This window comes from Melospiza georgiana, chromosome 1 (assembly GCF_028018845.1).
Source record: "Melospiza georgiana isolate bMelGeo1 chromosome 1, bMelGeo1.pri, whole genome shotgun sequence".
Classification (NCBI taxonomy): Eukaryota; Metazoa; Chordata; class Aves; order Passeriformes; family Passerellidae; genus Melospiza; species Melospiza georgiana.
The window spans coordinates 689,669-717,542 of NC_080430.1; the positions used below are offsets into that span (position 1 = coordinate 689,669).

General features: G+C 55.3%; 1 protein-coding gene across 1 annotated transcript in view; it reads right to left on the reverse strand.

The window, feature by feature from the left end:
• Positions 1 to 6,338: 6,338 nt before the first annotated feature.
• SMARCC1 (SWI/SNF related, matrix associated, actin dependent regulator of chromatin subfamily c member 1) overlaps positions 6,339 to 27,874 on the reverse strand; it is a 69,441-nt gene continuing 47,905 nt past the window's right edge. The window contains exons 24-28 of the mRNA XM_058045665.1: positions 26,829 to 26,983; positions 22,968 to 23,102; positions 18,707 to 18,968; positions 11,049 to 11,207; positions 6,339 to 7,949 (exon numbers count right to left, since the gene is read on the reverse strand). Coding sequence (XP_057901648.1) covers positions 7,870 to 7,949; positions 11,049 to 11,207; positions 18,707 to 18,968; positions 22,968 to 23,102; positions 26,829 to 26,983 — 791 coding nt within the window. The 3' untranslated portion in view covers positions 6,339 to 7,869. The remainder of the gene's footprint in view (positions 7,950 to 11,048; positions 11,208 to 18,706; positions 18,969 to 22,967; positions 23,103 to 26,828; positions 26,984 to 27,874) is intronic.

Consider the following 27,874-nt stretch of genomic DNA (forward strand, 5'->3'; position numbering starts at 1 on the left):
GGGTGCAGTACAGAGCAGGAACATCCAGCTGGCACCATTCCAGAGCCTCCTGTGGGCAAAGCGGGGCTGAGCCTTTCCAGCCCTGTGCCCAAAGCTGGAGCCGCCCAGCCCAGCCCAGCCCGGGGTCAGAGCCAGATCCCCCCAGATTCCTACAAACCTGCCCTGGGCCGGCCTTCCCCAGCAGCACAGGGTGGGGAGAGGGATGGCAGGACAGACAGACGGACAGACAGACAGACGGACAGCCATGGCTCTTCAGTCCCGAAGGAGAAATCCAGCACCAAACTCCCTCACTCAGGAAGAACCAGCTGCCGCTGCCAAGCCTGGGTTTTCCTGGGGGAATTACTCAGAATATTAAAGATTATTTTAAAGACAGAACTGCAGCCACCATTTGGGGCCCTTCCAGAGCAAATCCCTGAGCCCTGTCCATCCTGCAGGGGTCTGGGGAAGGATCTCATCCCAAACCCCTTCCCTGCCCTTCCAGAGCAAATCCCTGAGCCCTGTCCATCCTGCAGGGGTCTGGGCAGGGATCTGGGCCGGGATCTCATCCCAATCCCCCTCCCTGCCCATCTCAGCACTGGGGGTGGCTCCTGCCCTGCCTGGGGATCCCCAAAACCCTAAGGGAGGGGCTTTGCTCCCCAGTCCTGCTCCTGCCAGAGCTCGGCTCAGTCCCACCTAGGGCAGCCTCAGCTCCATCCCTCAGCCCATCCCAGCCCATCCCAGCCCATCCCAGCCCATCCCAGCTGGCATCTCCCCATGTCCCAGGGCCTGGGGGCAGACCCACACCAGCACCTCCCTCCTCCCTCGGGGCACCACTGGCTGCAGGTGCCAGCCTGGATTGTGATCCAGGATCCCTTGGGGATGGACAGACGGACAGACCAAGGGCCGGGGCAGGCCCAGGCTGGGCTGGGATCCCCACCTGCCCAGCTCCCTGCCCCATTCCTGCGTCCAGTGGGGATCCCAGGGGCATCCAGAGCCATGGGATAACATTGTGGGGGATGATATTTCCCCCCAGCTTCTGTTCCTCCCTTCTCCTCTCCCTGGGCTGCCTTTCCCAGGCTCAAATCCCCTTTTACCCGTATTTCTTTCATTACCAATATTGGAAAAGTGCGAAGAAAACGAAGAACTGGAACAAGGAGCCAGGACTGAGGTTGGCGTTTCCTGGGTGCTCAGCTGAGCCCGGCTCAGCCAGGCGGGGTTTGGGGACGGCTTTGTCCTTGTGGTGCTGGAGCTGGGATCTTCCCAAAACCCTTCCTGAGCTGCCCACGGGCTGGGACATTGGGCCTGCAGGGGCAGGGCCCAGGCAGGGGCAGGGTCCCGGTGTGTGAGCCTCCTCCTCCTCTGCTGGACCTGCCCGAGGGCAGAGCCCCTGCACCCTGCAATCCCTGCCGTTCCCGAGCCACATTCCCCGGGGCTGAGAGGGAAAAGGGGGGAGAGGTGTGATAATCACCTGTCACAGCTCTGAGCTGCAGGGAGCAAGGAGAACCCTGAGGAAAGCGAGGGTGAGCTTTGGGGAGAGGAGCTGGCAGGGAGCTGTACATCCCAGGATGGAGCAGAAAAACCCAAGGATGGAGCTGTGCATCCCAGAGATGGAGCTGTACATCCCAGATGGAGCTGTACATCCCAAGGATGGAGCTGTGCATCCCATGGTGGAGCTGTGCATCCCAGGGATGGAGCTGTACACCCCAGGGATGGAGCTGTGCATCCCAGAGTGGAGCTGTACATCCCAGATAGAGCTGTACATCCCAGGGATGGAGCTGTACATCCCAGGATGGAGCTGTGCATCCCAGGGATGGAGCTGTACATCCCAAGGATGGAGCTGTGCATCCCATGGTGGAGCTGTACATCCCAGGGATGGAGCTGTGCATCCCAGAGTGGAGCTGTACATCCCAGGATGGAGCTGTGCATCCCAGGGATGGAGCTGTGCATCCCAGAGTGGAGCTGTGCATCCCAGGGATGGAGCTGTACATCCCAGGGATGGAGCTGTACATCCCAGAGTGGAGCTGTGCATCCCAGATGGAGCTGTGCATCCCAGAGATGGAGCTGTACATCCCAGAGATGGAGCTGTACATCCCAGGATGGAGCTGTGCATCCCAGGATGGAGCTGTGCATCCCAGAGATGGAGCTGTACATCCCAGAGTGGAGCTGTGCATCCCAGATGGAGCTGTACATCCCAGATAGAGCTGTACATCCCAGGGATGGAGCTGTGCATCCCAGGATGGAGCTGTGCATCCCAGGGATGGAGCTGTACATCCCAAGGATGGAGCTGTGCATCCCATGGTGGAGCTGTACATCCCAGGGATGGAGCTGTGCATCCCAGGATGGAGTTCTGAATCCCAAGGATGGAGCTGTACATCCCATGGTGGAGCTGTACATCCCAGGATGGAGCTGTACATCCCAGAGTGGAGCTGTGCATCCCAGGATGGAGCTGTGCATCCCAGGATGGAGCTGTGCATCCCAGGGATGGAGCTGTGCATCCCAGGATGGAGCTGTGCATCCCAGGATGGAGCTGTGCATCCCAGGATGGAGCTGTACATCCCAGGATGGAGCTGTGCATCCCAGGATGGAGCTGTACATCCCATAGTGGAGCTGTGCATCCCAGGATGGAGCTGTACATCCCAGGATGGAGCTGTGCATCCCAGGATGGAGCTGTGCATCCCATGGTGGAGCTGTGCATCCCAGAGTGGAGCTGTGCATCCCAGGATGGAGCTGTGCATCCCAGGGATGGAGCTGTACATCCCAGAATGGAGTTCTGAATCCCAAGGATGGAGCTGTGCATCCCAGATGGAGCTGTGCATCCCAAGATGGAGCTGTACGTCCCAGGATGGAGCTGTACATCCCAGGGATGGAGCTGTGCATCCCAGGATGGAGCTGTGCATCCCAGATGGAGCTGTACATCCCAGATGGAGCTGTACATTCCAGATGGAGCTGTGCATCCCAGGGATGGAGCTGTGCATCCCAGGGATGGAGCTGTGCATCCCAGGGATGGAGCTGTACATTCCAGATGGAGCTGTGCATCCCAGGGATGGAGCTGTGCATCCCAGGGATGGAGCTGTGCATCCCAGATAGAGCTGTACATCCCAGGGATGGAGCTGTGCATCCCAGATGGAGCTGTACATCCCATAGTGGAGCTGTACATCCCAGATGGAGCTGTACATCCCAGGATGGAGCTGTGCATCCCAGGGATGGAGCTGTACAACCCAGGGATGGAGCTGTACATCCCAGATGGAGCTGTACATCCCAGATGGAGCTGTACATCCCAGGGATGGAGCTGTGCATCCCAGATGGAGCTGTGCATCCCGGGATGGAGCTGTACATCCCATAGTGGAGCTGTACATCCCAGGATGGAGCCCTGCACCCAAGGATGGAGCTGTACTTGCAAGGCCTCATCCCAGGGATGGAGCTGTACATCCAAGGCCGCATGCCAGCTGTGCCAGCTGCTGTGTCTGAGCAGGTGCAGCGTGCCCAGGTGACACATGAAGCTGTCCCCGAGCGGGATCAGCCACCCGGAGTGCCAGCACCGCTCCCACACCTCCCTCCTCCCGCCTGGAGGAGCCGCTTTAGTTCTTGTGATTTTGCCAAGAGGGCACCAAAGGCCCTTCAGAGAGGTTTTCACCTCCGAGGCTTCGCTCTCATAAACGCGGCTGAGCCAGCGCGGCTCTCGCACGGTCGGGAGGAGCCGTGGGGACAAAACTTCCCCCGGGATGGAGGGAAAGGCTCGGGACAGACTGAGCCCATCCCGGGATGGAGGGAAAGGCTCGGGACAGACTGAGCCCATCCCGGGATGGAGGGAAAGGCTCGGGACAGACTCAGCCCATCCCGGGATAGAGGGCAGGGCTCGGGACAGACTCAGCCCATCCCGGGATGGAGGGAAAGGCTCGGGACAGACTGAGCCTCATCTCGGGATGCAGGGCAGGGCTCGGGGAGGGCTGGGCTGAGCTCGGAGGGCGAACACGAGCCCGTCCCTCCCAGGGCTGTTCAACCTCCACAGGAAGGAGCCCCAAATGGAGCAGCAGAGCCGGACCCGCAGGGCACCGAGGGCACCCGGAGCATCCCCCAGGGCAGCGCCCAGGGCACCGCAGCATCCCGGGGAATTCAGGGAATGGATCCCGGGGGTCTGGAGGCTCCCCAGCAGCAGCTGGAGCACAGCCCAGCCAGGAGAGGTCCCTCAGCTCCCTCTGGGCTGGGAGCTGGCTGGGCATCCTTGGTCCTGGCACGTGGGGACACCAGCTCCATCCCAGGGCTGGAATTCTGGGAACAAACCCAGAGCCAGGCTGCTGGCTCTGACGGACACCAGGTTATTTACATCAGGCTGCAACTTCAAAAGACAGAAAATGAGAGATTTGGGGGGAAAAATTCCCAATAACCAGGCCTCAGTTTGTCCAGGTGCTGCTGGAAGGGTCCCTGGGGTTCCTGGGGAAGGGGCAATTCCCAGCACAGGCAGCTGGGGGGGAGCTGGTGCATGCAAAGGGGGACAGTGAGTGGGCAGGGATGGCCCTGGCACGGCCCTGGCACGGCCCTGGCACAGCCCTGGCACTGCCCAGCCCCGGGCAGCTCACCCACAGCCACCATCGGCCCTGTCTGGGGCTGCTGCCCCTGCTGGGATCGGGGGATTATCCAGGTGGGCACCGGGGCCAGCCCTGCACTGGTTCCTGTCAAACCTGGAGTGAGAGAAGGAGCTGCCAGCCTCCAGTCCTCCCTGTGGAGGTTTCCTGTGCCAAAGGCACAGGGTTGGAACAGCAGCGAGGGGACAGCGTGCACTCTGCCACCTCAGACTCTCCACGAGCCCCAAGGTGCGTTTTGGCTTTAAATCGGCCTGAAAAGGACAAAAAGGCAGCTTTCCAGGCAGCTGGGGTGGAGTCGGTACCCGAGGCAGGTCGGGGAGGTTGAGGGTGGTTTTGGGATGGACTAAGGCTGTGCCAGTGCCTGCGTGGTGCAGAGAACACTCCCGGACCAGGATCCCTCTCCCCTGCCCACGGGATGAAGATCCAAACCCCTCCTGGCTGCGCGGGCAGGAGGGACCGGGAATGCTCTGGAGCAGGGAGAGGAGCTCACCCCGAGCTGGTAATTCCCTTTGTCTGAGGACATCTGGGACTGACGTGACCCCAGTGGAGGCTTTGGAGCAGACACTCAGCCAGCCCCGAGCCCTGTGAACCCCCCTGCCAGTGCTGTACCTGCACCAGGAACTGAGAACAGCCATAAATTCACCCCTAATCCACTCCCTGTGCCCCCCCAGCTGTGGGGATCCAAACCCCCAGGGTGGTTTGGGTGGGGTTGGAGGGACCTCAGAGCCCACCCAGTGCCAGCCCTGCCATGGCAGGGACACCTCCCACTGTCCCAGGGTGCCCCAATGTCCAACCTGGCCTGGGCACTGCCAGGGATCCAGGGCAGCCCCAGCTGCTCTGGGAATTCCATCCCAGCCAGGAATTCCCAATTCCCAATCTCCCATCCAGCCCTGCCCTCTGGCACTGGGAGCCATTCCCTGTGTGCTGTCCCTCCATCCTTGTCCCCAGTCCCTCTCCAGCTCTCCTGGAGCCCCTCCAGGCCCTGCCAGGGGCTCTGAGCTCTCCCTGGAGCTGCTCCTCTCCAGATGAACATTCCCAGCTCTCCAGCCTGGCTCCAGCTCCCTGTGCTGCTGGCTCTGGGGCAGCTCTGCTCTGGGGTCTCACCAGATTCGGGGCAGAATCCCCATTCCCTGCAGCCCAGGCTGGGATCAGCCCAGGCTCAGGGGGTCTCTGGCCACTCCCTCACCCACCAGCATTCCCAAACTGGACCCCAAAGCCCACCCAGTGGGCCCCAAAGCCCATCCATTCTTCCCTCCCTCACCCCAGCCCGGCCTCGGCAGCTGCTGTGACCATGAAGGTTTGAAGTCTGTAAAAAGAAAACTTCCAAACCTGCCATTTATGATTTAGCAGTTTCTGTGAATCCTTCAGGAAAACCATCTTCAGGGTGAGGAGGAGAAGTGACCATTGCTGGGACAAGGCTTGCTGGAATGCAAAGATCCAAGAGCTCCTTCCCTTCTCCTCCTGCCCCGAGCAGGAGCAGCTCCAAGCGGCCCAACCAGAGGATGCTGAGCAGGAGACCCCAGCCTGTCCAAGGGGAACGTGCCTTTCATGGCCTGTCCTGAGCCCAGGACACAGCTCTGCACCCCGAGCACATCCCCAGAGTGGGAAGGGTCTGTTTGTGCTGCCCTGTGGCTTCCATGCCTCCCCCACGCTCAGGGTTTGTGTTTGCTCCTCTGCAGCTCACACCCAGCCCCAGCACAGCCCAGTTCCCACACAGCAACAACCCCCAGCCCTTCCCACACACAGAGGCAAAGGAGACTCCACAAACTCCACAGGCTTTGTACAAAAACCGCTTTTTTTTGCTTTTATTTCACAAAATTGGGTGGCTGCTGCAGGAATCAAACCGGCCCTATACAGAGATCAGGTGAAAAAGTGGGCACAGGGATTATTTATACAGAAACAAAACAGAGTCCAGGACCCAGGTCCTCGGCAGGATCAGCACTAGGACAGTAAAAAATAGTCTCCACCTGGATCCTGGGAACTGCTCACGCTAAAAACAACCTGAGGTTACTCTAAACTGGACTAAGGGCTGCACCAGAAATCCCACGCTCACCCCAAAGAGCCTGGAGGGGAAGGAAGCCTTGGGAAGGGGAATGGGAAGGCCCCTGTGCTGGAAGACCTGGCAAAGCCTGAAGTTTTAAATGCTGGAAGCAGCTCTGGAGGTTCCAGAGGCTTTGGGAGCCTCTGTCCAGCCCAACCTGGACAAAAGCCACCCCTGAGGTCAAGGAGCAGCGTCCAGACCCTCAGCAGGGAAACCCCAAACGCTCCTGGGCCGGGAGAGGGCAGAGAACCCGAACCACGGGCAGAAAAGGACTTTTTGCAGGACTTTTCCCCAAGCTGTGGCAGCCTGGAGGAGCAGCAGCAGCTCTGGAGGGCTCCCAGATGTGCCAGATGTGCTGCAGCTGCTCCCCTCCCACCCTGCAGCTGCCCTGGGGTGACAGGAGCTGTCCCAGCTGCTGCCCTGGCCGTCCAGAGGTAGTTCTGCCATTTCCATCCCAGCCATCCCAACCCAATCCCAAATTCTAGCACTTCTTCGCTACCTACTTTAATTTTTTTTTTGTTTTGTTTGTTTTCTTCATTTTAAAAAGTACAAAGTATATGCTCCAAAAAGAGGGACTAAAAACGGGGGGTTATTCCTCAGTTGGCTACTGCACCAAACTACTCAGGGAAGGTCCAACTACCACCTCCAAAGGCAAAGGGAAGGTACAAACTGGAGCAAGAGAACTCCTACCATTGAGTGGTTTTATTCTGATTGATTCGCTCCTGGTTTCACTGCCACGGATCAATATTTCCTGTAATAAGTTAGAGGCTGCAGCCACCAGGAATCCCTGCAGGCTTGGCTGCTGGGCTGTGCCTCCCCTGCTCTGCCCCAAGCTCTGGCTTGGCCTCTCCTCTGGGTGCTTTGCTCTGCCCAGAGACCCCAGAACACCCAATCCCCCGGGGTGGGCACGTCCCAAAGCTCAGCTCCTGCCCTAAAACCTGGATTGTTCTGGGCACGTCCTAAAGCTCAGCTCCTGCCCTAAAACCCAGATTGTTCTGCCCCAAAGGAGGAGCCCAAAGCACCAAGAGGAAGGAAACCAGCGTGGAGCTCTGCAAGGCCAGCAGCAAGGTGGAGGCGCTCCTGGCACCCCTACCTGCAGCTTTCCCTGGGGGCTGCAGGGGACACCAACCGTGCCACCAACCGTGCCAGCTGTGCCCGCGGCTGGGAGGGGAGGGGACGCCGCCCCGGGGACAGAAGGGAACTGAGGAATTCTCTTTTGGTCACCACTCCGCTGCTCGGGAAGCTCCTTCTCCTCCTGGGGCTGCCTTAGGGGGCGGCTGAGGCCGGCGGGGCCCCGGCCGGGGGCGGCGTCACTCCTTCGGCGGGGGGCGGTGCCGGGCCGGGGTCTGCGGGCACAACGGGACAGTCAGGGACAGCAGGGGACAGTCAGGGACAGTCAGGGACAGGAGGGGACAGTCAGGGACAGTCAGGGACACAACGGGGACAGGGGGGACAGCAGGGGCGCTGTGCCGGGCCGGGGTCTGCGGACACAACGGGACAGGGAAGGACACAATGGGGACAGGGAAGGACACAACAGGATGCTGGAAAAGCAGTGAGGGGGGACAGCAGGAGGGGCTGGATGCAGAGAAGGGATGTCACAGACATCTTTTATGAAAAATCCTTTCCTTAGGATTCTTCCTCCTGAGAAGCTGGGAGGCCTCAGGAACAAAATGCAAACAATGGTTATCTGCTGCTGTGGAATGCAACAGGTGCATCTGGGATTGGTCTCATGTGGCTGTTTCTAATTAATGGCCAATCACAGTCAGCTGGCATGGACAGAGAGTCCAAAACAGAGCCTTTCTTATTCATTCCTTCCTATTCTATTCTTAGCCAGCCTTCTGATGAAATCCTTTCTTCTTTTAGTATAGTTTTAATGTAACATATATCATAAAATAATAAATCAGCCTTCTGAAACATGGAGTCAGATCCTCATCTCTTCCCTCATCCTGGGACCCCTGTGAACACTGTCACAAAGGGACACAACACCCACGTGTCTCCAGGCCACAGGACAGTCTGTCCGAGGGCAATTCCTGCAGCCAGGACCCAGGAATGGCTCCTGAAGCTCTGCTGCACCTTCAGTTTGCTTTTCCACCACCCAGCACCACATGGACTTGGTGAAAGAGCAAAAAGCTCCCATATTTTTATGGACAAGATGCCAGGGATGCAGCTCAGCACTGGCAAACCCATGCCAAGCAACTTGCAGAGCTGGAATTGGCACCTCTCACCTGCCAGCTCTGTGTAGAGCCCAAACTGCAGCTCTGCTCTGTTTAAAACAGATGGAACAATAGGTGTGGCACCAACAGAGGCTGCTCCTCGCTCTGAAGGATGGATGTAGGTTAAAGCAGAGCAATCCACGGATGCAGAGAGGAGGGAAGGAAGGAGGGTACAAAGGGCCAGCCTCGTGCCCAGAGAGGAGATGCTAATGGAACATGACTGACTTGTTTAGCAGGGGAGGAAAAAAGGAGAAATTAAGGGAAGGGAAGAGAGCAAACAGGAATACAACCTGACACAAGACATTCCCAGTGGTAAAGGCCCGGGGAAAAGCAGGGAACAGGAGGGCTGGGGAGCAGAGAACAGGAGCAGTGCCCGAGCAGAAATAGCACAGAGCTCTCCTGCTGGGGCTGGGAACGCCCTGAGTCACAGCTCACAGCAGCTCCTGCTGCTCCAGCCAAAACCTAAAGGGCTTTTCCCAATTAGCTTTTGGGAGAGGTGCTACAAGTGATGGCAGTTCCTGCTCGTCTGGTGAGAACCACACCGAGCCTTTTGGGGTGAGGATTCCTGAGCAGCACTGAGCTGGGCCAGGCTGCAATTAATAATGGCAAATTTATTGAGGAATTCCTGATGGAGAATTCCCCAGTCATTCCTCCCTGTGCCAGCTTGTCTGCTGCCTTCTGGGCTTGGCCACACTCTCACACTCATTCAAGCAACTCCCACACCATGGCTCCTGATCCAGCTGCTTTTTTGGCTGCCATAAATCAGCTTCATTTGTGGAGGTACAGATTTTATACTGGGAATGTTCTTTACATGGTTTATCCTCTCCTTCCTCCTAATCATGATTTCCATGCTCCAGTTCCAGGGTGCCAAGTTTTCAGTATGGAATTATTGAACTGGATCCTACTCTGACCTCCACTATTTATAAATTACAGTTAATTCCTGACCCTCCACTTAGTCAGGAGAGGCTTTTGATCATCATCACCAAGCCTCTGTATGGTTATAAATAAAATAAGGGATGTTATAAATAAAATAAAGGACAATGGGATGTGTTGGGATGCCCAGAGGGCTGAGGAGCACTTAAAGCTTCCAGCAGATCCCTGGCAGCACTCTGGGGCTGGCAGTGTGCTTAGATCCTGATATTCCCACAGGGAGAAGGGGTTTGCAGGGCAGGGGAGCCCAGGACTGTTCCAGTGTGCTCAGACCCTGATATTCCTGCAGGGAGCAGGGGTTTGCAGGGCAGGGGAGCCCAGGACTATCAGGATTACCCTGTCAGTCTGCACTTACACATTCTGTTGGGGGCAGCCAGGGGGTCTGGGGGGCAGAGGAGCCCACTATTATCTATCCCATCCCATCCCATCGCATCCCATCCCATCCCTGTCAGGCTACACTTGCACATTCTGTTGGGGGCAGCCAGGGAGTTTGGGGAACAGGGGACCCCAGGACTATCAGGATTACCCTGTCAGTCTGCACTTACACATCCCATTGGGGGCTGTCAGAGGGTTTGGGGGACAGGGGACCCCAGGATTACCCATCCCTGTGTAGGCTGCACTTACACATTCTGTGGGGGGCAGCCAGGGGGTTTGGGGGGCAGGGGACCCCAGGATTACCAGGATTGCCCACCCCTGTGTAGGCTGCACTTACACATTCCGTGGGGTGCAGCCAGGGGGTTTGGGGGGCAGGGGACCCCAGGATTACCAGGATTGCCCATCCCTGTGTGGGCTGCACTTACACATTCCGTTGGGGGCGGCCAGGGGGTTTGGGGGGCAGGGGACCCCAGGATTACCAGGATTGCCCACCCCTGTGTAGGCTGCACTTACACATTCCGTGGGGTGCAGCCAGGGGGTTTGGGGGGCAGGGGACCCCAGGATTACCAGGATTGCCCATCCCTGTGTGGGCTGCACTTACACATTCCGTTGGGGGCGGCCAGGGGGTTTGGGGGGCAGGGGACCCCAGGATTACCAGGATTGCCCATCCCTGTGTCAGGCTGCACGTACACATTCCATGGGGGGCAGCCAGGGGGTTTGGGGGACAGGGGACCCCAGGGTTACCAGGATTGCCCACCCCTGTGTAGGCTGCACTTACACATTCCGTGGGGGGCAGCCAGGGGGTTTGGGGGGCAGGGGACCCCAGGGTTACCAGGATTGCCCACCCCTGTGTAGGCTGCACTCACACATTCCGTTGGGGGACAGGGGACCCCAGGATTGCCCACCCCTGTGTCAGGCTGCACTTACACATTCCGTTGGGGGCGGCCAGCGGCACTCGGGGCCCCAGCAGGTTCCCGGCCATCGGGGCCATGCCGGGCGGGGCGGCCCCGCCGCCGCCGTGGATGCCGGCAGGGATCATGCGGCCCGGCAGGGGCTGGCCCGGCAGCAGGGAGCCGGGCAGCTGGCCTGCAGGGAGGGAGGGACGCGGTGAGGGGCCGGGCAGGGACGGGCGGCAGCGCCGTGCCCCCAGCCTGGCACTGCCCGGGACACGGGCGGCTCCGGGGGTGCCCACAGCCCGGGGAGCGGCAGGAGAGCCCAGGCATGGAGACACCAGCCATGGAGACACCCCCAGCCTTGGAGACACCCCCCAATCATGGAGAGCACAGCCATGGAGACACCCCCAGCCATGGAGACACCCCCAGCCATGGAGACACCCCCAGCCATGGAGACACCCCCCAACCATGGAGACACCCCCAGCCATGGAGACACCCCCCAACCATGGAGAGCACAGCCATGGAGACACCCCAGCCTATCCAAGCGGGAACTCCCTTCTCACCACACCCCCAGGGAACGGGGCATCAGCAGGAGAGCCCAGCCATGGAGAGCCCAGCCATGGAGACACCCCCAGCCATGGAGATACCCCCCAGCCATGGAGACACCCCCCAGCCATGGAGACACCCCCCAGCCATGGAGAGCACAGCCATGGAGATACCCCCCAGCCTATCCAAGGGGGAATTCCCTTCTCACCTCAGCACATCCCAGGAAACACCTTCTCACTCCCCCCCCAGCACACCCCAGGAAATGCCTTCTGACCCCCCAGGAAATGCCTTCTCACCCCGAGCATACTCCCAAGCAAACAAACACCTTCTGACCCCCAGCATACCCCCAGGAAATGCCTTCTGACCCCCCAGGAAATGCCTTTCTGACCCCCAGACACCCCCAGCAGGGCCAGGGGCACCTGGAAGCTCTCCACAAGGGACAAGTGGGACACAGCACAGTAAAACCCACTGCGGGCAGGAAGGGCACCCATGGAATGCAGGCACTGGGAAGCAAATGGAGTCACAAGGCAGCAGAGGAAGAGCCTTGATGGAAAGGAGCAGCCATGGAGCCTCCTCATGGATAAATTTCATGGGAGAACTGGAATCATCCAGTTAAAACTGGGCTGCACAGGAATCCCTAGCATGATTCCCTGCTTTGCTGTGAGGGAGGATTCAAGGCTCCTCCTCACAAACCAGCTCTGTTGGAGACCTCCCTGCTCCAGGGAACAAACAGGTTTCCCATGCTCTAAAATCTCATTTGAGGGGTGGTTTGGCACAATCCAATTCCATTTCCTTCATCACACTTGCATGGAGGGACAGGGTTTTAATGAGACTGGGATGGAAGCAGCTCCTGCCCCCTAACCCCAGGCAAAGGGGGAAGCACTGAGAGCCAAAGGGGATCCAGGAGAGCTGGAGAGGGACTTGGGACATGGGACAGGATTCAGGGAATGGCTTCTCACTGCCAGAGGAATGGGATATTGGGGAAATCACCCAGTTCCAAGCTCCCAAACACTCAGAGGCTTTGTAGCAGGAGATATTCACAGCTACCAGGGGTGTCATTCACTGGCAAAATAAAGGTTGATCAGGGAATAAAACGATAAAAACTGGAACAATAACAATACAGCTGTGTTTGAGAGGCCCAGGAAAGGCAGGAACTGAGGAATTCCCAGCCTGGGAGCTGCCACCTGACAGGAGCCTCAATAATTTGGCCATCCCTGAACACCATGCGAGAGTCTCTCTCACTAATGAAGTGATTAATATTAAAATCCCTCTCCTGAAACACCTGAAGCTGAATCAGACTTTGCTGCACTCTGAGTGGCTCCAGTGAAACTCCAGCAGTGGGCAGGAATTCTTTCAGGGAAAGGCTGCCAAACCCACAGCGACGTGAAGATTCAAGGATGGTTTATATGCACATCAACCCCAGCTGAGCTGAAACCACCACTGAACAGAAACTAAATCTACTTTACGAAGTGTCTTTTCCTCATAAATGCAAAGTGTGCCCCATCCCTGGCAGGCTGCAGGGCTTGGAGCAGGCTGGGGCAGTGGGAGGTGTCCCTGCCATGGCAGGGGTGGCACTGGATCATCCTTAAGGTCTCTTCCAGCCCAAATCAACCCCAAATGTCCCAACAATGCTCACTGGGAAGCTCCTCCTCCCTGGGCCATGGAGTGTCCTGAGCTTTTCTCTCTGTTAAGCCTTGAAGGGTTAAAACCAAGCAGTTGAAGCTGAAGTTGTGCATAAGGTGAGAGGTTCCTCTGTGTGGGGCTTTGGCCGCCCATTTTTCCCCTTCCTGACACAGGATGCAACATCTTCATCCCAAAATTAACTGAGGGGGCTGGCAGCGGAACAAGAACAACCCACCCCAGCTCCAAAACATCCAGCTGAGAGCACCCAGGCACTGACCCCATGCTGGTGGGATTAACCAGGGGAAGCACTGCTGCCACCACAGCACAGCCACAGCCCTGCTTCACAGAGATGTTTTTCTTTCTTCCAAGAGAAAGCGCTCCAAGACAGCGGCTCAAGCAGAAAATGTGCAAGTGTGACCTACATAGGGGGGAGAGCTGAGGAGCAGCAGCTGCAGGAAGAGATCCAGCCCAAAGGTTCAACACAACGAGACTGAAGTGACTGAGAGCCCCTCACCCAGAGGGGCAGGGCAGTTCACCTTCCCCTGCAGCCAGAGCAGCTGCACAGCCCAGGGACACGGGCAGGAGCTGCCTTCAGAGGCTCTCCAAGGTATTTATCTCCATTAAAAAGCCTCTCCCTCTATTAAATCAGCACTTGAGGAGCGCTGGGCTGATAAGCAGCCAGAGGGGTTTTGTTTTGATGCATGAGGCTTGGAGCTGGTCCAAATGCTCCAGCACCTCTCCCTGCCCAGCCTGTGCAGGGGAAAGCTGTGGACGCAGCCAGGGCTCAGTGCAGGATGGGCTGGGGAGGGCAGGGAGCAGCTCTGGGCTGAGCCTGGCTGACACCCTGCCCTGCTGCTGCTGAGGAGCTGCTTCCCAGCCCTGACACGGGACAGGCACAGAACAGCTCCAGGGAACGGCTGCTGGCACCCCAAGGTGTGCTCCTGCCCCCTGGGAACAGGCTCCACAGGCTCTGGGAGTCTGGAATGGTTTGGGTTGGAAGGGACCCTAAAGCTGATCCCATGCCACCCCTGCCATGGGCAGGGATATTCCAACAGCAAACCCACCTTCCCTCCCCCTGCCCAGGCAAGCAGTGTGAATAATTAACCACAACAACTCACTGAGCCTGTGTCTGGGGAAGGAGAGGCACAGTTTCCACTTCACTGGCACCCAGCATTTCTGTTCCTGCCCCTCCCTCCAGAGCCAGAGCCAGCCCTGCTTGGGGCACCATTCCCAGGGGCAGCAATGCCAGCCCCTCATTCCCTGGGGCACCATTCCCAGGGGCACCATTCACAGACTCCCGAGAGGCATGTAGGAGACACTGGAACATCTCTGGGGAGCTGCTGCTGTCCCCATTCCACAGAAAGTATCCTGCCCCCAACATCCCCAGGAGAGCTCAGCCCTCAGGAGGGGAGGGGAGGGCAGTGCTGGCTGTTCCAGAGGAGCCACTGTCCTGGGGTCACTCTGATTGACTGCTGGAGGCCAGGAATTCTGTAATGTGTCAGGTATTTACTGCTTCTGTTCACTACTCCAGCCCCAAACAGCCCAAGTGCAGCAGAGGGAGCCCAAGGTGGTGTCAGTGTTCCTGTGTCACCAACCACCCTGACAGCTCCCATCCCAAATTACACTCGTGTCAGTGTCACCAACCACCCTGACAGCTCCCATCCCAAATTACACTGGTGTCACTGTTCCTGTGTCACCAACCACCCTGGCAGCTCCCATCCCAAATTACACTGGTGTCACTGTTCCTGTGTCTCCAACCACCCTGACAGCTCCCATCCCAAATTACACTGGTGTCACTGTTCCTGTGTCTCCAACCACCCTGACAGCTCCCATCCCAAATTACACTGGTGTCAGTGTCACCAACCACCCTGACAGCTCCCATCCCAAATTACACTGGTGTCAGTGTTCCTGTGTCTCCAACCACCCTGACAGCTCCCATCCCAAATTACACTGGTGTCACTGTTCCTGTGTCACCAACCACCCTGGCAGCTCCCATCCCAAATTACACTGGTGTCACTGTTCCTGTGTCACCAACCACCCTGACAGCTCCCATCCCAAATTACAGCCTGCTTGCAAGGATCAGCTCCAGCCCCTTTCACCACCCCTGACTCTGATTTCCTCTCATCCCACTGCTCCCTGCCCCTCCCCAGCAAGCTCTGCACATCTGATGGAGAAATGGGAAGCACTGACAGCTGACAGGGAATATTTACCTAAAGGAACTGAGCTCAAAATCCTTTTCTGTACCCAAAAAGCCCCTGGAATCATCACCAGTCCAATATGGAAGCAAACAGCATCCAGCAACTCAATTTAAACCCACAAATAATGAAATGCTCAGCAGCTGAAAAACCCCAAGCCTAAAATTCCTGACAAAGTCTTTTTTTTTTTTGAGTATTTCAACCACTGACAGAAAATGAGGTAAAATCTATCAGGGAAAAGTTATTTAAGTTGCTCATCCAGCTGTGGTGGGAAGGGTATCTTGCCCTCCTCATTCCATTTCTGCCTTAGGTGAGAAATTATTTACCAGCTGAAAATCCCACCTGAAGGAAGAGTTAACAATGACCACCACTCATTCCCAGCTATCTCTTCCTCCAAGGATTTCCAGAAGTTTCTCCCATTCCACACCATGGGTATCACCAGAACCAGGAGTTCTCATCCCATTGATCACCAGCCCAGAGCTTGAAGGGAAATCAATGCAGTGCCCAAAGTGGTACCATGGGAAGGAACTGGGAATTTGATTTCCTATTGCAATGACAAGGGGCAGCTTTTCACAGTGAAACTGGAACCCAACTTTGTTTTCCTATTCTAAAAGTTTTCATTCCAGGGCAAAGGAATAAATAAGCTCAGGGAAAATGATTCTATGGTCCAGCAGAGCCAGGCACAGCCATGCCAAGGAGAAGTGGGTGTCCCTTGGCTGGAGTTGTTCTCCAGGTGGATCCAGCACTGGAGATGTTCTCCACCACCACATCCAGACTGACACCTGAGCTAAAAACCAGACTCCTGGGAAAATCCTCACTTTTAACTCTTAGGTAAGAGCTTGACTTTACTGCTTCTGCCCTGAGCAGGGATTTATCCTCCTCTCTTCCCTCTCCAATGCCATCTCAGATCCTTCCCTCCCTTTGCTTCCCACCATCCCTGCAGCTCCTGCTGAGCTCAGAACCTGTCAGGGACCAGCACTGAGCACCAAGGTGAGGTCTGCAGTGAAACCTGGCAGGTCTTCCCAGCCCAGCTGCTCCATGGTGCCCCTGGATCAGCCTCAGGGGTGATCAGGACACCCCTGGCAGTGTCCCAGGCCGGGCTGGACACTGGGGCTTGGAGCACCTGGGACAGGGAAGGTGTCCCTGCCATGGCAGGGGTGGCACTGGGTGATTTTCAAGGTCCAACCCAAACCATTGCAGGACTCCATGATCTCCTCACACTCACCACATTTTGGGATCTCCACCAAGGCTGCAGGAGACTTGGGGGCAGATCCACTGAGGGAACTCACAGGTGTGGGGTGACCAAGCTGAAGTTCACCAGTTTCCCATTTCCCCTCCATGCTCCCAAGCTGGAGTAACTCTGCTGTGCAGCCAAAGAGCTCTGGCACCCCTGGGCTTTCCTAACCCCAGGAATTCCTAACAAACTTCCTGTGGAGAACCCAAGGCAAGGAGCCTCCCGTGCTTTCTAGGCAAGACCAGCTGGGCTCTGGCTGGGGACACAGGGGGGTTGCTCCAAGCTCAGAGTGGGCCTCAAGTTCTTCCCTTTCCAAGAGCATCAAAGCAGAGAAGTGTCAGAGGAGGGGAGGGCAGGTCCTGGGGGCCAGGAATGAGATGGCACTGCAGCTCTGGATGCTGCTGGGAGCCAGCAGAGCTGAGCCTCAGCCAGGGGAGGTGCTGCTGGGAAAGTCAATCTATTGAGCAGCTTTAATCAAACCTGGACTAATGAACACACCCCATTGCCTGTCCCTGCTCTGGGACTGCAGAGCCTGGAGGGCCCCGAGGGGCTGCAGTAACACAGGGCTGTGTCAGCCAGGGGAGTTATCACCCCCAGTGAACAAACACTCCAACCAATTAACAAATGCTTTAACCTTTAAATGTCCCAGTCCCCACAGCTGTGTGTGCATGTGCCAGGGCTCCCTCCTTCCCTCTGTTCTCATTTGTTTTCCCTTCCCAGGTTATTCCTTCATGTGAGCAGCCCTGAGCTGTGCACAGCCCACAACAGACTCAGGTGTTAAACCCGAGTCTAAAACCACACCCTGTTTTATCACACTCCCAATCTAATTCCAGCAAAATGAAAACCAGCTTCCCAAACAGCCCCAGGGATTTTTGCCCACAGTAAACCCAGGAACTCCCTGAGCCCTAAAAGCAGAGTGAGCCTGAGCCCCACCAGACACCAGAACTCTGCCCCTGCTGAGGGAACCCACTCTGATTACCCTGCAGATCCACTTGCATTAGATCCTTCCCTGGATCAGACATTTTCCTGCTCACCTGCAGATCCTGCTGTTTTCCTGGGCCCTTCTGCTCCCTCCCAAACCAAACACTTTTTGTCTCAAGAGGAAAACCCAAGTTCCTGCAGCTTCTTGTTGCCATGTTCTGTGTGGACTATGACACCCAAACTTTGCAGCTTCTTCAGCAGCTGCCTATGAAAAATCTTCCCAAATATTTTTGGCTAATAACTGATCAGGCTTTCTTCTGGAGCAGGTTTTGGTAAGCTCCTCCTTGGCTGTATCCAGTCCCACAGCCAGATTCCTACATGCCAGGCACCATTATTTGATTTTAAACCACCATTTCAATGACCTTTAGCAAGTGAAAGCTGCCAATTCCCATCTCACCTGATCACCCCAGGCTCTGGAATCAGCAGTATCCAACCCTCAGCAGGACAGGGCCCTGCCAGCAGGACAGACTGCACTGGAGACTTCCAGGTGACCCCTCTGACCCTCCCTGGCACCAAACCATCCAGGCAGGACCCAGGAACCCCTCACAGCCAGGTCTCCTGCCAAAGAAGGTCCCTAAGGAGCTCCTGCTGCTCCTCCCAGTCCTTTCCCTGAATTTCTGCACATTTGGTGTGCCATGAACTGGAGAACTGGAGGAGTGATTGTTTTTGAAGGAGCATCTGCTCAGATCACCCATTATAAAACAAGTCTAGGGAAATACAAATAACCTAAAAATGCCTGGAAGTGCTTGGGGCAACTTCATATTTCACATTTCACTTTACTTTAGAGCCTGACTGTCCCAGGCAGGGAACTCCCAGCCCTGCTGGACAACTGCTCTGGGGATGGTGAGTCCCTGAAGGAGAAAAGTGTTTTCCTGGGGCTGGAAGGAATTTCTGCTGCTGGTGCCCACTGCCTCCCACCCTGGCACTCCCCCACTCCTGATCTTTGGGGTTCCCCCCTCCATCAAACACCTCCTCCCCACATCTGGAATGGGAGCTGTGCCAGGCTCATCTTTGCAGCAGCAAACTGTGTGACAGTGGCACCAGTACAAACCAGTAACCCAGCCCTGCCCTGGCAGCCCCTGTCCCTCTGGGCTCCCTGCTCCCGGCCCTTACCTGGCTGAGGTGGGTGAGGAGGTGGCATCTGGTGGTGCATCATGGGGTAGGGCGGGGGCTGCTGGTGGGGCAGCAGCCCCGGGTGTGCTGGTGCCCCCAGGGGGGTGATGCCAGGCCCGCTGGGGTGCTGCTGGTGGGGCTGCTGGGGGTTCTGGCTGTGCTGCTGCTCCATTTGCTGGCGGGCCCTCAGCTCGGCGTACTTGAGCTGCTCCATGTGGAAGTTCTGCCTCTCAGTGAGCAGCTGCTGCCTCTGCTGCTCCAGCTGTGCCAGGGAAGGACAGATCTGAGTTAGCAATGGAGCATTTCAAACATCTCCTGCCTCTGCTGCTCCAGCTGTGCCAGAGAAGGACAGATCTGAGTTAGCAATGGAGCACTTCAAACATCTCCTGCCTCTGCTGCTCCAGCTGTGCCAGGGAAGGACAGATCTGAGTTAGCAATGGAGCACTTCAAACATCTCCTGCCTCTGCTGCTCCAGCTGTGCCAGGAAAGGACAGATCTGAGTTAGCAAAGGAGCACTTCAAACATCTCCTGCCTCTGCTGCTCCAGCTGTGCCAGGACAGAGGGCAGAGGTTAGCAATGATCCATTTCCAGCTGTGCTGCTGCCTCTGCTGTTCCAGCTGTGCCAGGACAGAGGGCAGAGGTTAACAATGATCCATTTCCAGCTGTGCTGCTGCCACTGCTGCTCCAGCTGTGCCAGGACAGAGGGCACAGCTGAGTTACCAAATATGCATTTCAAACACCTCCTGCCTCTGCTGTGCCAGGACAGGACAGAGGGCAGAGCTGAGTTAGCAATGGTGCATTTCCAACATGCTCCTGCCCATCAGTGAGTTGGGTTGGAAGAAGCCTCTCATCCCAACCCCACCAAACCCAAAGGAGCTGCTGCTGCCCTGTGGATGTTTGCAGCAGGTTCTGGGAAAGGCTCTGCAGCTTTTTCTAGCCGGGACACATGAAATCACCTTGTTCTGTCCTAAAAGCTCTCAGCAGCACAGCTCGTTACTCACTGAGCTCTGCACTGAGAGCTCAGCCCTGGCACAGCTCTGGGAGAAACTGGGGGTTTTCCTCTCCATTTCTGCATGTTGGGATGAGAGAGAGCAGGAACCTCAGGGGGTTTTCTAGGGAAGCCTGAAGCAGAAGGTGTGGGCAGCTGCAGGAGCTCAGGGATCACAGGCAGGATCCTTCTCCATCCTCTGAATGCAGGAATTGGATGTCACAGCAGCCAGACACAGATTTGCACTATTAAAAGTTTTATGTAAAAAACTCATGTAATTTAGGCCGATTAACATCAAATAGGTTGCTTTGATTAACTGTGAAGTCACACAGAGAGTGAGACCTGAGCAACCTGGCCTAGGGAAGGTGCCCCTGCCCTGGGTGGAGCCGGATGATCCAGAAGATCCTTCCAACCCAAACCAGTCTGAGATTCCATGAAAAGACAAAAAAAGCGACAGCAAGCATTTCCTACCACGGGGCATTTGTGTGATGGGGCAGGCTCCGGTGAAGGAAGTGATGTTTGACTTATTTCAGGAACACTGGCCCATCACTCCCACATTATTACATTAATATAAACAACAATAGAGTGTTACATGCACGGACAGCCAGCCCGGGGCTGCGTGACTGGGGTACAAACACTGCACAGTGCTCTAAGGTAGGCTGCACAGCTCAGCTGAAAGCAGGTTGCCAAGGAGACTCTCACCTAGCAGGAGCTCTCCAAAACTCCCCAGGCTGCTCCGTGGCGGGGCTGGCAGCCAGGGCAGGGCAGGCAGCTCACAGAGGCGCCTTTGAGCAGCCCCAGCTGGGCCGAGCTCATGAATTAACCATGAGCAGGCCAGGGAGCCCTCCCGGCCACAATGGCATCATTCACGCTGCCCTGGCTCCTTTCTGCTCTCATCTGCTCAGGGAAGCTCCCCATAAACCCTCCCCGCGGGGGAAATGGGGTGTGTGGGGAAACATTCCCGAGGTGGCAGACAGCTGGGAGAGGAATTCCTGCAAATGACCCCAAACAAAGGCTCAGGCAGCACTGTTTTGTTCCTTTGAGACCCTTCTGTGGCCCTGCTTTGCTCTCTTCGTGGCACCCCATCCCGTTACAGTCTAAAAGAGCCTTTACAAGGATGCCCAAACAGCAGCCAGTGCCTGAAAATTCACATTGGAGGAGGAAGAGCAGGGAAAACGTCCCTTCTACACAGTCCCTGTGCTTGGGATGAGGAAAGAGTTAGAGGGAAAAAAGGCACAGAAAGACAAGTTACAACGTGAGCTGGTGCTAAAGCTGAGCCAGCTTAAGCCTGGGCTCTAGTGCAGACCCAAAGCCCCGGTTCTGCAGCAGGCTCTGTCCCACAGCCTCATCTCCAGCACAGAGCTTCCTTTCAGGGCAATTTCCCCATGGAAAGGGGCTCAGGCCTTGGCAGGGGCTGCCCAGGGTAGTTTGGAGTGCCCATCCCTGAAGGTGCCCAAGGATGGAGGTGGCACTGAGTGCTCTGGGCTGGGGACAAGGTGGGCACAAGTGTCACAGACATCTTTTATGAGAAATCCTTTCCTTAGGATTTTTCCTCCTGAGAAGCTGAGAGGCCTCAGGAACAAAATGTGAACCTTGATTATCTGCTGCTGTGGGATGTAACAGGTGCATCTGGGATTGGTCCATGTGGTTGTTTCTAATTAATGGCCAATCACAGCCCAGCTGGCTCGGACAGAGAGCCGAGCCACAAACCTTTGTTATCATTCTTTGCTATTCTATTCTGAACCAGCCTTCTGATGAAACCTTTTCTTCTATTCTTTTAGTATAGTTTTAATGTAATATATATCATAAAATAATAAATCAAGCCTTTGAAGCATGGAGTCAGATCCTCATCTCTTCCCTCACCCAAGAAACCCTGTGAACACCATCTCACACAGGTTGGACTCCATGGGCTGGGAGGGCTTTTCCAGCCTCAGGGATTCAGGAATTCCTCCCTGGACAGAACCAGCAAAGCCTCAGGTGCCAGTAGAAACTGTGGTGGGCAATGTTCCACCAACAATGCCCTGGATTCCCACACTCAGCAGTGGCACTGCTGACACTGCTGAGCTCCAACACAAACACAATAAATGAGTTTTGCCTGAGATGTTACACCCTGCAGGCTGCAGCACTGGCTCCTGCCAGCACCCCCAGCCCTGCTCCCTCCCTGCAAGGAAAGCCAGGGCAGCAGGAGTGACAGGCCCAGGGTGCAGCGGCAGCAAGGAGGCTTTGCTGCTTTAATTATTCCACTAAATATCCACAGTGACAGGTGAAAAGAGCGAATTTAACCACCAGGAGGCCAAGGGGAAAATCTGTATGCACATTTTTAAAAAGGGAAATGTCATATGCCTCAAAAGGGAGGAAAAAAACCCCTCCCTGTCACTAATGGAATATATCCCCCAAAGAAAGAATCTGCAGGGAACCTTTCCAAAAGAGCTGGGTCCATTTCCTGAGCTGCCACTCAAACACAGACTGAAACACTGGAGGATGTGGAGCAACCCAGAAATTCCTGCTGACAGCCTGCTCCAAGAGGAGTCCACATCTTGTCAGACTCCATCAGTGTGATTAGGGGAACTCTGGATTGGAGAAGGTTCTGCATGGCTGTGGCCATGGCGTCAGGCCTGGCAGGGCTCAGGGAATGCCTGCAGGATGCTCCTGCTCACCTGGCTTAGTTTTGGGTGCTGTGAGGGGCAGGAGCTGGACCTGGTGCCCTTTCCATGAATGCCCAATGGGGCTGTAATTCCATTAAATTCACACAGAAGGGCAAATGCAGAAATCCCTGCAATTATGAATCAATATAAGCCAGTCTGAATCTTCAACCCATCCATAGTAACTGTCTACTCACAACAATGAGGCAGCTACACACAGAAAGAGAAATTAAAACTGATAAAAATGAGATTTTGATTAAAAAAATTAAATTTTGATTAAAAAAATGAGATTTTGATTTAAAAAAAACAGATTTGGAGTGATCTTTCAAGCAGCTGCAGAGGAAACACTTCTCCAAAGCCTCTGGCACTGCATGAGACACAAGTGCTGGTAATTCCTGAGTAATCCAGGCCCAGACAGCTCCTCTCCATGTCCTGACCTCACTCCCTTCCCCTCTCCTGAAGCTGCTAATGGACCAGAGAAGCACTGGATGGAGCAGGGCTCAGGTGCCACTGTGGGGGGGAATGGTGGGCTCCAGCTGAAGGACACAAAGGAGAGGGGAGGAGCTGCTGCTGTTCCAGGTGCTGGCACACAGAACTTGCAGGGAGAGATTTGATCCCCAGTTTCACTTACTGCCTCCTTCTCCCGGTCCATGATGGTTTCCAGCTCCTCAAAGTGGCGAAGCTTTATCTCCAGCTTCTTCATCTGAGTCTCCACCAGCAGGGCCACCAGGGACTTGATCTTCCTCTCCTCCACAGCTGCCAGGTGCTGGGGATGAAACACAGGGGGTGTCGTGTGACCCTGGGCACAGGAAGGGGCTGGGAGGGAGGGAACCTGCCAGCTCCAGCCATCCTGCTCCCCTGCTGGCACAAAACAGGGAATTCAATCATAAATCTTACGCTGGGAACCAGAGGCCCTTGAGGATGATTAATCAAATAAAAGGTGTGAAGGTTTCATACAAGAGGTGTGGAGGATGCTCAGAGCTTTCCCATTCCAGTGGGATGCAAAGGAGGGGGAAGGAAGGGATTTGTCAGAGGAGTCAGCTGAGGGTCACCCAAAAAGCTCCCAGCAGGACACACACAGGAGCCTGTGACCCAGAACGACCCCAAACCAGGGAGGTGGCACTGCCACGTCCTTGCCATTAAAATAGATTTCTCTCAAGCAGAAGGCAAATTGATTTTTTATAAGGATTAGCTTCGTGCCATTTATATCCACACATAAATAACAGCAGAGATCTGTGCATCTATATCTGATGCATGAGGCAGCCATGGAAGGGTTTCACACCCTCAGAGTGTGACAAGGGTGCTCATGGTGCCTCTCCCTGTTTCTGTTAGACCTGAGCTCAGCAGGAGAAGCCCCTGAGATGGAGATTGGGGGGCTGTGTGCTCACAGATTGTCACAGGACACAGCCCAGGGCTGGGGGGAGCAGGAACAAGGAGAAGCTGGAGCTCATCCAGCTCCAGCTGCAAACAGACCCTGCTGAGGGAGCCGGGCCCCAAAGTGGGACAAACACAGAGTGGGGGAAAGCAGCATCAGAAACCTCCCTGGAAACCCTGAGCACAGTCTGAATTCCTCAAACCCATGTGACACCGTGGTGCCATTGACAGAGCTCACCTCCCGACCCAGCAGCAGTGAGGGAGGGCTCAGTAAATGTGGGCAAATGCACTCCTGACTCTCCAAAGTGAATTTCAAATCAGGTTTGAGAGAACCACAGTGACCCCAAACCATCCAACACCACATCCCTGAGACATTCCAGCAGCTGTTCCAAAACTGACCAAAGTGCTGCACACAAAATAATGAAACCAAGCTGACAGAACAGGAAATTTCACATTAAATAGCACTGTTCAGGAAAATTAACTCATTTGTATGAAAATTCAGAGTGAAGGAATCACCTGGGGATACACAGCCCTCTACCAAACATTTCACTCTGTTTCACATGTGCAATTTTAATAATGAAATGGGATGAACACCTGATCAAAGCATGTGATTAGGCAAAGGACAGGTCTCCAAACACACCTTGGAAAGGAAATTATCCCTGAAGCTTCTCCTAGACAGACTCAAAGAGGCTCAGCCTGGCAGTACCCAGGGCTTCCATGGGCAAAGGACAAATCACTGCAGCTGCAGCTGAGGAAAACCAGGAACACAAACTCAGGGGTAATCTGAAATGTCTGATAAACCCATCACTGCACCAGCCTGCAGTCAGAAATGAGCAAGTGATCCTAAAGGGCTTTTCCAGCCTAAATGATTGTACAAAAAAGAATCATGGAATGCATGACATGAACGTTTTGGGCTGGAAGGGACCTTAAACCCATCCAGTGCCACCCCTGCCATGCAGGGACACCTCCCTCTGTCCCAGGTGTCCCAGCCCTGTCCAGCCTGGCCTTGGGCACTGCCAGGGATGCAGGGGCAGCCACAGCTGCTCTGGGCACCTGTGCCAGGGCCTGCCCACCCTGCCAGGGAACAATTCCCAATTCCCAATGTCCCATCCATCGCTGCCCTCTGGCACTGGGAGCCATTCCCTGTGTGCTGTCCCTCCATCCTTGTCCCCAGTCCCTCTGCAGCTCTCCTGGAGCCCCACGGGGATCAGCAGCTCCCAGGAATGGTCTCTCCAGTGCCAGGCACCTCCACAGGGATTTGGGGAGGCCACGAGATCAGTGTTTGTCAGAGGTGAAACTGGGACCAGGACAGCTCTGGGAAGGGAAGAGATGGACCAAGAGCAGAGCTCTGCAGCTCAGTCCCAGCTGGAGCAGAGCAGGAGCCATCAGGGATACTTCTGCACAGAAAGGAAACCCAGCTCACATTGGGTGTCCATTGAGAGGAAAATGAGCAGAAATGCTTCAGTTCTAATGCTGTTTGTTCAGAAACCAGTATCTGTGCAAACATTTCAGTTGTTGGTCTGTGTGAAATGCAGAGTCTCACCCTGAACATTCATGTTTACCATTCCTCAAACAGCACAACTCAACTTCTGGAAGCCACTGATCCCAAAAGAAAAAAAAAGAAAAAATAAACCCAAAAAACCAATAACAAGGAAAAAAACCCCAAACAAACAAACCCCCCCTTTCAATCCCTTGTCTTTAATCCCCATTTCAATCCCTTGTCTTCAACCCCCATCTTCACTCAGAATCCATCTGCAATATTGCTCTGATATGAAATCCTAAGGAAAACAGCTTTTCACATGAGCAGGCCCAGGGTTTATGATGAAGAGTTTAATTTCTCCCTCAGCCACAGACCACCCAAAGCTCCAATATTGTCTGGCTTTTTAAGGGAGTGGGAAGAGAAATCCCTGCAGAACCTGAATTCTATCTGAAGTGTCAGCCTCCTAATTACAATACATTACTCCCTGCAATGGGAAGCTGAAGCTCTTCCAGAACATCATTACTGCCATAATGAAAAGTGCCATCAGCCAGGCCCTGCTCCCTCCAACTGCTCATCTCCAGAAAAATGGAGCAAGGGGCCTTCCATAAAACACAGGTTAAACCTCATGTCTCCTCACACAGACACAGGTTTGTCCATCTTGGCTGAGGATATCTGTGGGTCTGATGAACTGAGAGCCACTCTGGGCTCTGCACTTCACCAAAACACTGACCATCAGCTTTGCTGCAGTTGGGGATTTGAATGGACAGGGAGCTGTCTGCCATGTGGGGTGTCACAGCCTGCTTTGAAAGGTGAGAACTGAAACATCCTCCATCTCCTGGGTCAGAAGGAGGGACTGCACAGCACATCACCCACCAGCCTGGGGGATGCAGCTGGGGAAGAAGTCTGAACTTAAAGAGTCAAAGATCAGAGTGGAAAAGTTAATAGAACACACAACACCTCATTCAATCCACGGAAATCCATCAGGAATAAACACCACCCAAGCCTTGCTCTTGGTTTTATAAAGCAGGTGCAATGTGATACTGAATCCAAGAGTGATTAAAAAACCCAAATTAAAACTTGAATCCAGAGGGATTTGTAAAGAGAAAACAGATTTGAGAAAGATACTCTAAAAGCAATGAAAGCAGCGTGGCTCCTGCAAAAGGAAAGGCAAGACAACGTGCAATTAGTAATTACAGGGTAAAGAAAAGCTGATTCAACACAGCTCATTAGAGACCACACACAAACAGGATTTAAGGGGACACCAACGTGCCTTTAACACAACACAGGATCTTTAAGGTGCCCGAAAGCTGCAGTGCCAGGAGTGAACATCCCCCTGTGTCCGCCCCAGGGGTTTGTGTGGAGCCCTGGGGCAGCAGGAGAGGCCATCAGAGGGTTTGTGCCCCCCAGCACCACCCAGACCCTCATTAGGGATTATTCCTTAGGGATGCTCAACCAGTTCATAATCACCCAGGAGCTGCTTAATTACCCCTGTTCGTTATCTCCCCCAGGGGCTGAGGCAGCAGCGATGCAGGCAGCACTGGTGCTCCTGTGAGGGCTCAGGGATCAGAGGGTGAGCCCTGGGAGCCAGGAGCACCGCAGGCTGTCCCTGCAGGCCCAGGCTGCTGGCACAGCACCAACCTTGGCTTTGGTGGCAGCAGAGGCCAGGGCAGCAGCTGCAGCTGTGGCCACGTTTCCTTCCGAGATCTCGTGCTCCACTTTCTTCTTGCCAGCCTCAGCCTCTTTGTCCTTGCTGCCATCAACGTTCTCCTTGTTCTCCTCTGCCTCCTTTTCCTCTGCAAGACACCCAGCCCAGGCTGTTACACGTGTTCCCGGGGTGGCACCACACTAATTAGTCAGGCACTAATTAACTCATCCCCACCCAAATGCTGACAGGGAACCCCAGTTTGAGAGGATCTGATCCAACAAATGGGGCAACATTAAATGCTTTTCATTCCCATCCTCTCAGTTCAGCACCTGCCATCAGCTCTCCCTCATCATTTCCACATCAACTCCATCAAATCCAAGCACTCCTTATTCTACATGGGGCTAAAATCCTGAATCCTGGATTGCAGGAAAAAAAGCAATATATCCATTCCCATCCCTGGAGTGCCCAAGGCCAGGCTGGGCAGGGCTGGAAGCACCCTGGGACAGTGGAAGGTGTCCCTGCCATGGCAGGGGCGGCACTGGATGATCCTTACAGTCCCTTCCCACCCAAACAATTCCATGACTTTAGGAGATACAGGGGATATGACAAAAAGAATAAGGTTTTATGTAGATGTTATTACTCCTCAGCCCGTCAAAATCCAGGCACTGCATCACTACCCAGGGAAACTGAGCTGAAATATTAACTTCCAAGGGGAGAAGTGAGCAGAGAATCCCAGAATGGTTGAGTTGGAAGGGACCTTAAAGCCCATCCAGTGCCACCAGAGACACCTTCCCCTGTCCCAGGCTGCTCCCAGCCCTGTCCAAACTCAAATACCTCCAGCAGTTCCACTCACTTCCTTGCCTCCAAAATGCTCAGATGTTGTGGAATTTGGGCAAACCCCTCCCTTGCTATGGCCCACAGGCACCTGGGGGCTGCAGCTCCTTCCCCATGCCCAGGGCTGGGGAGCTCTGCAGGGAGGCTCAGGGGAACCTCTGTGGGCACAGAGCACCAAAGGGGAGGGGAAGGGGAAGGTTCCCAG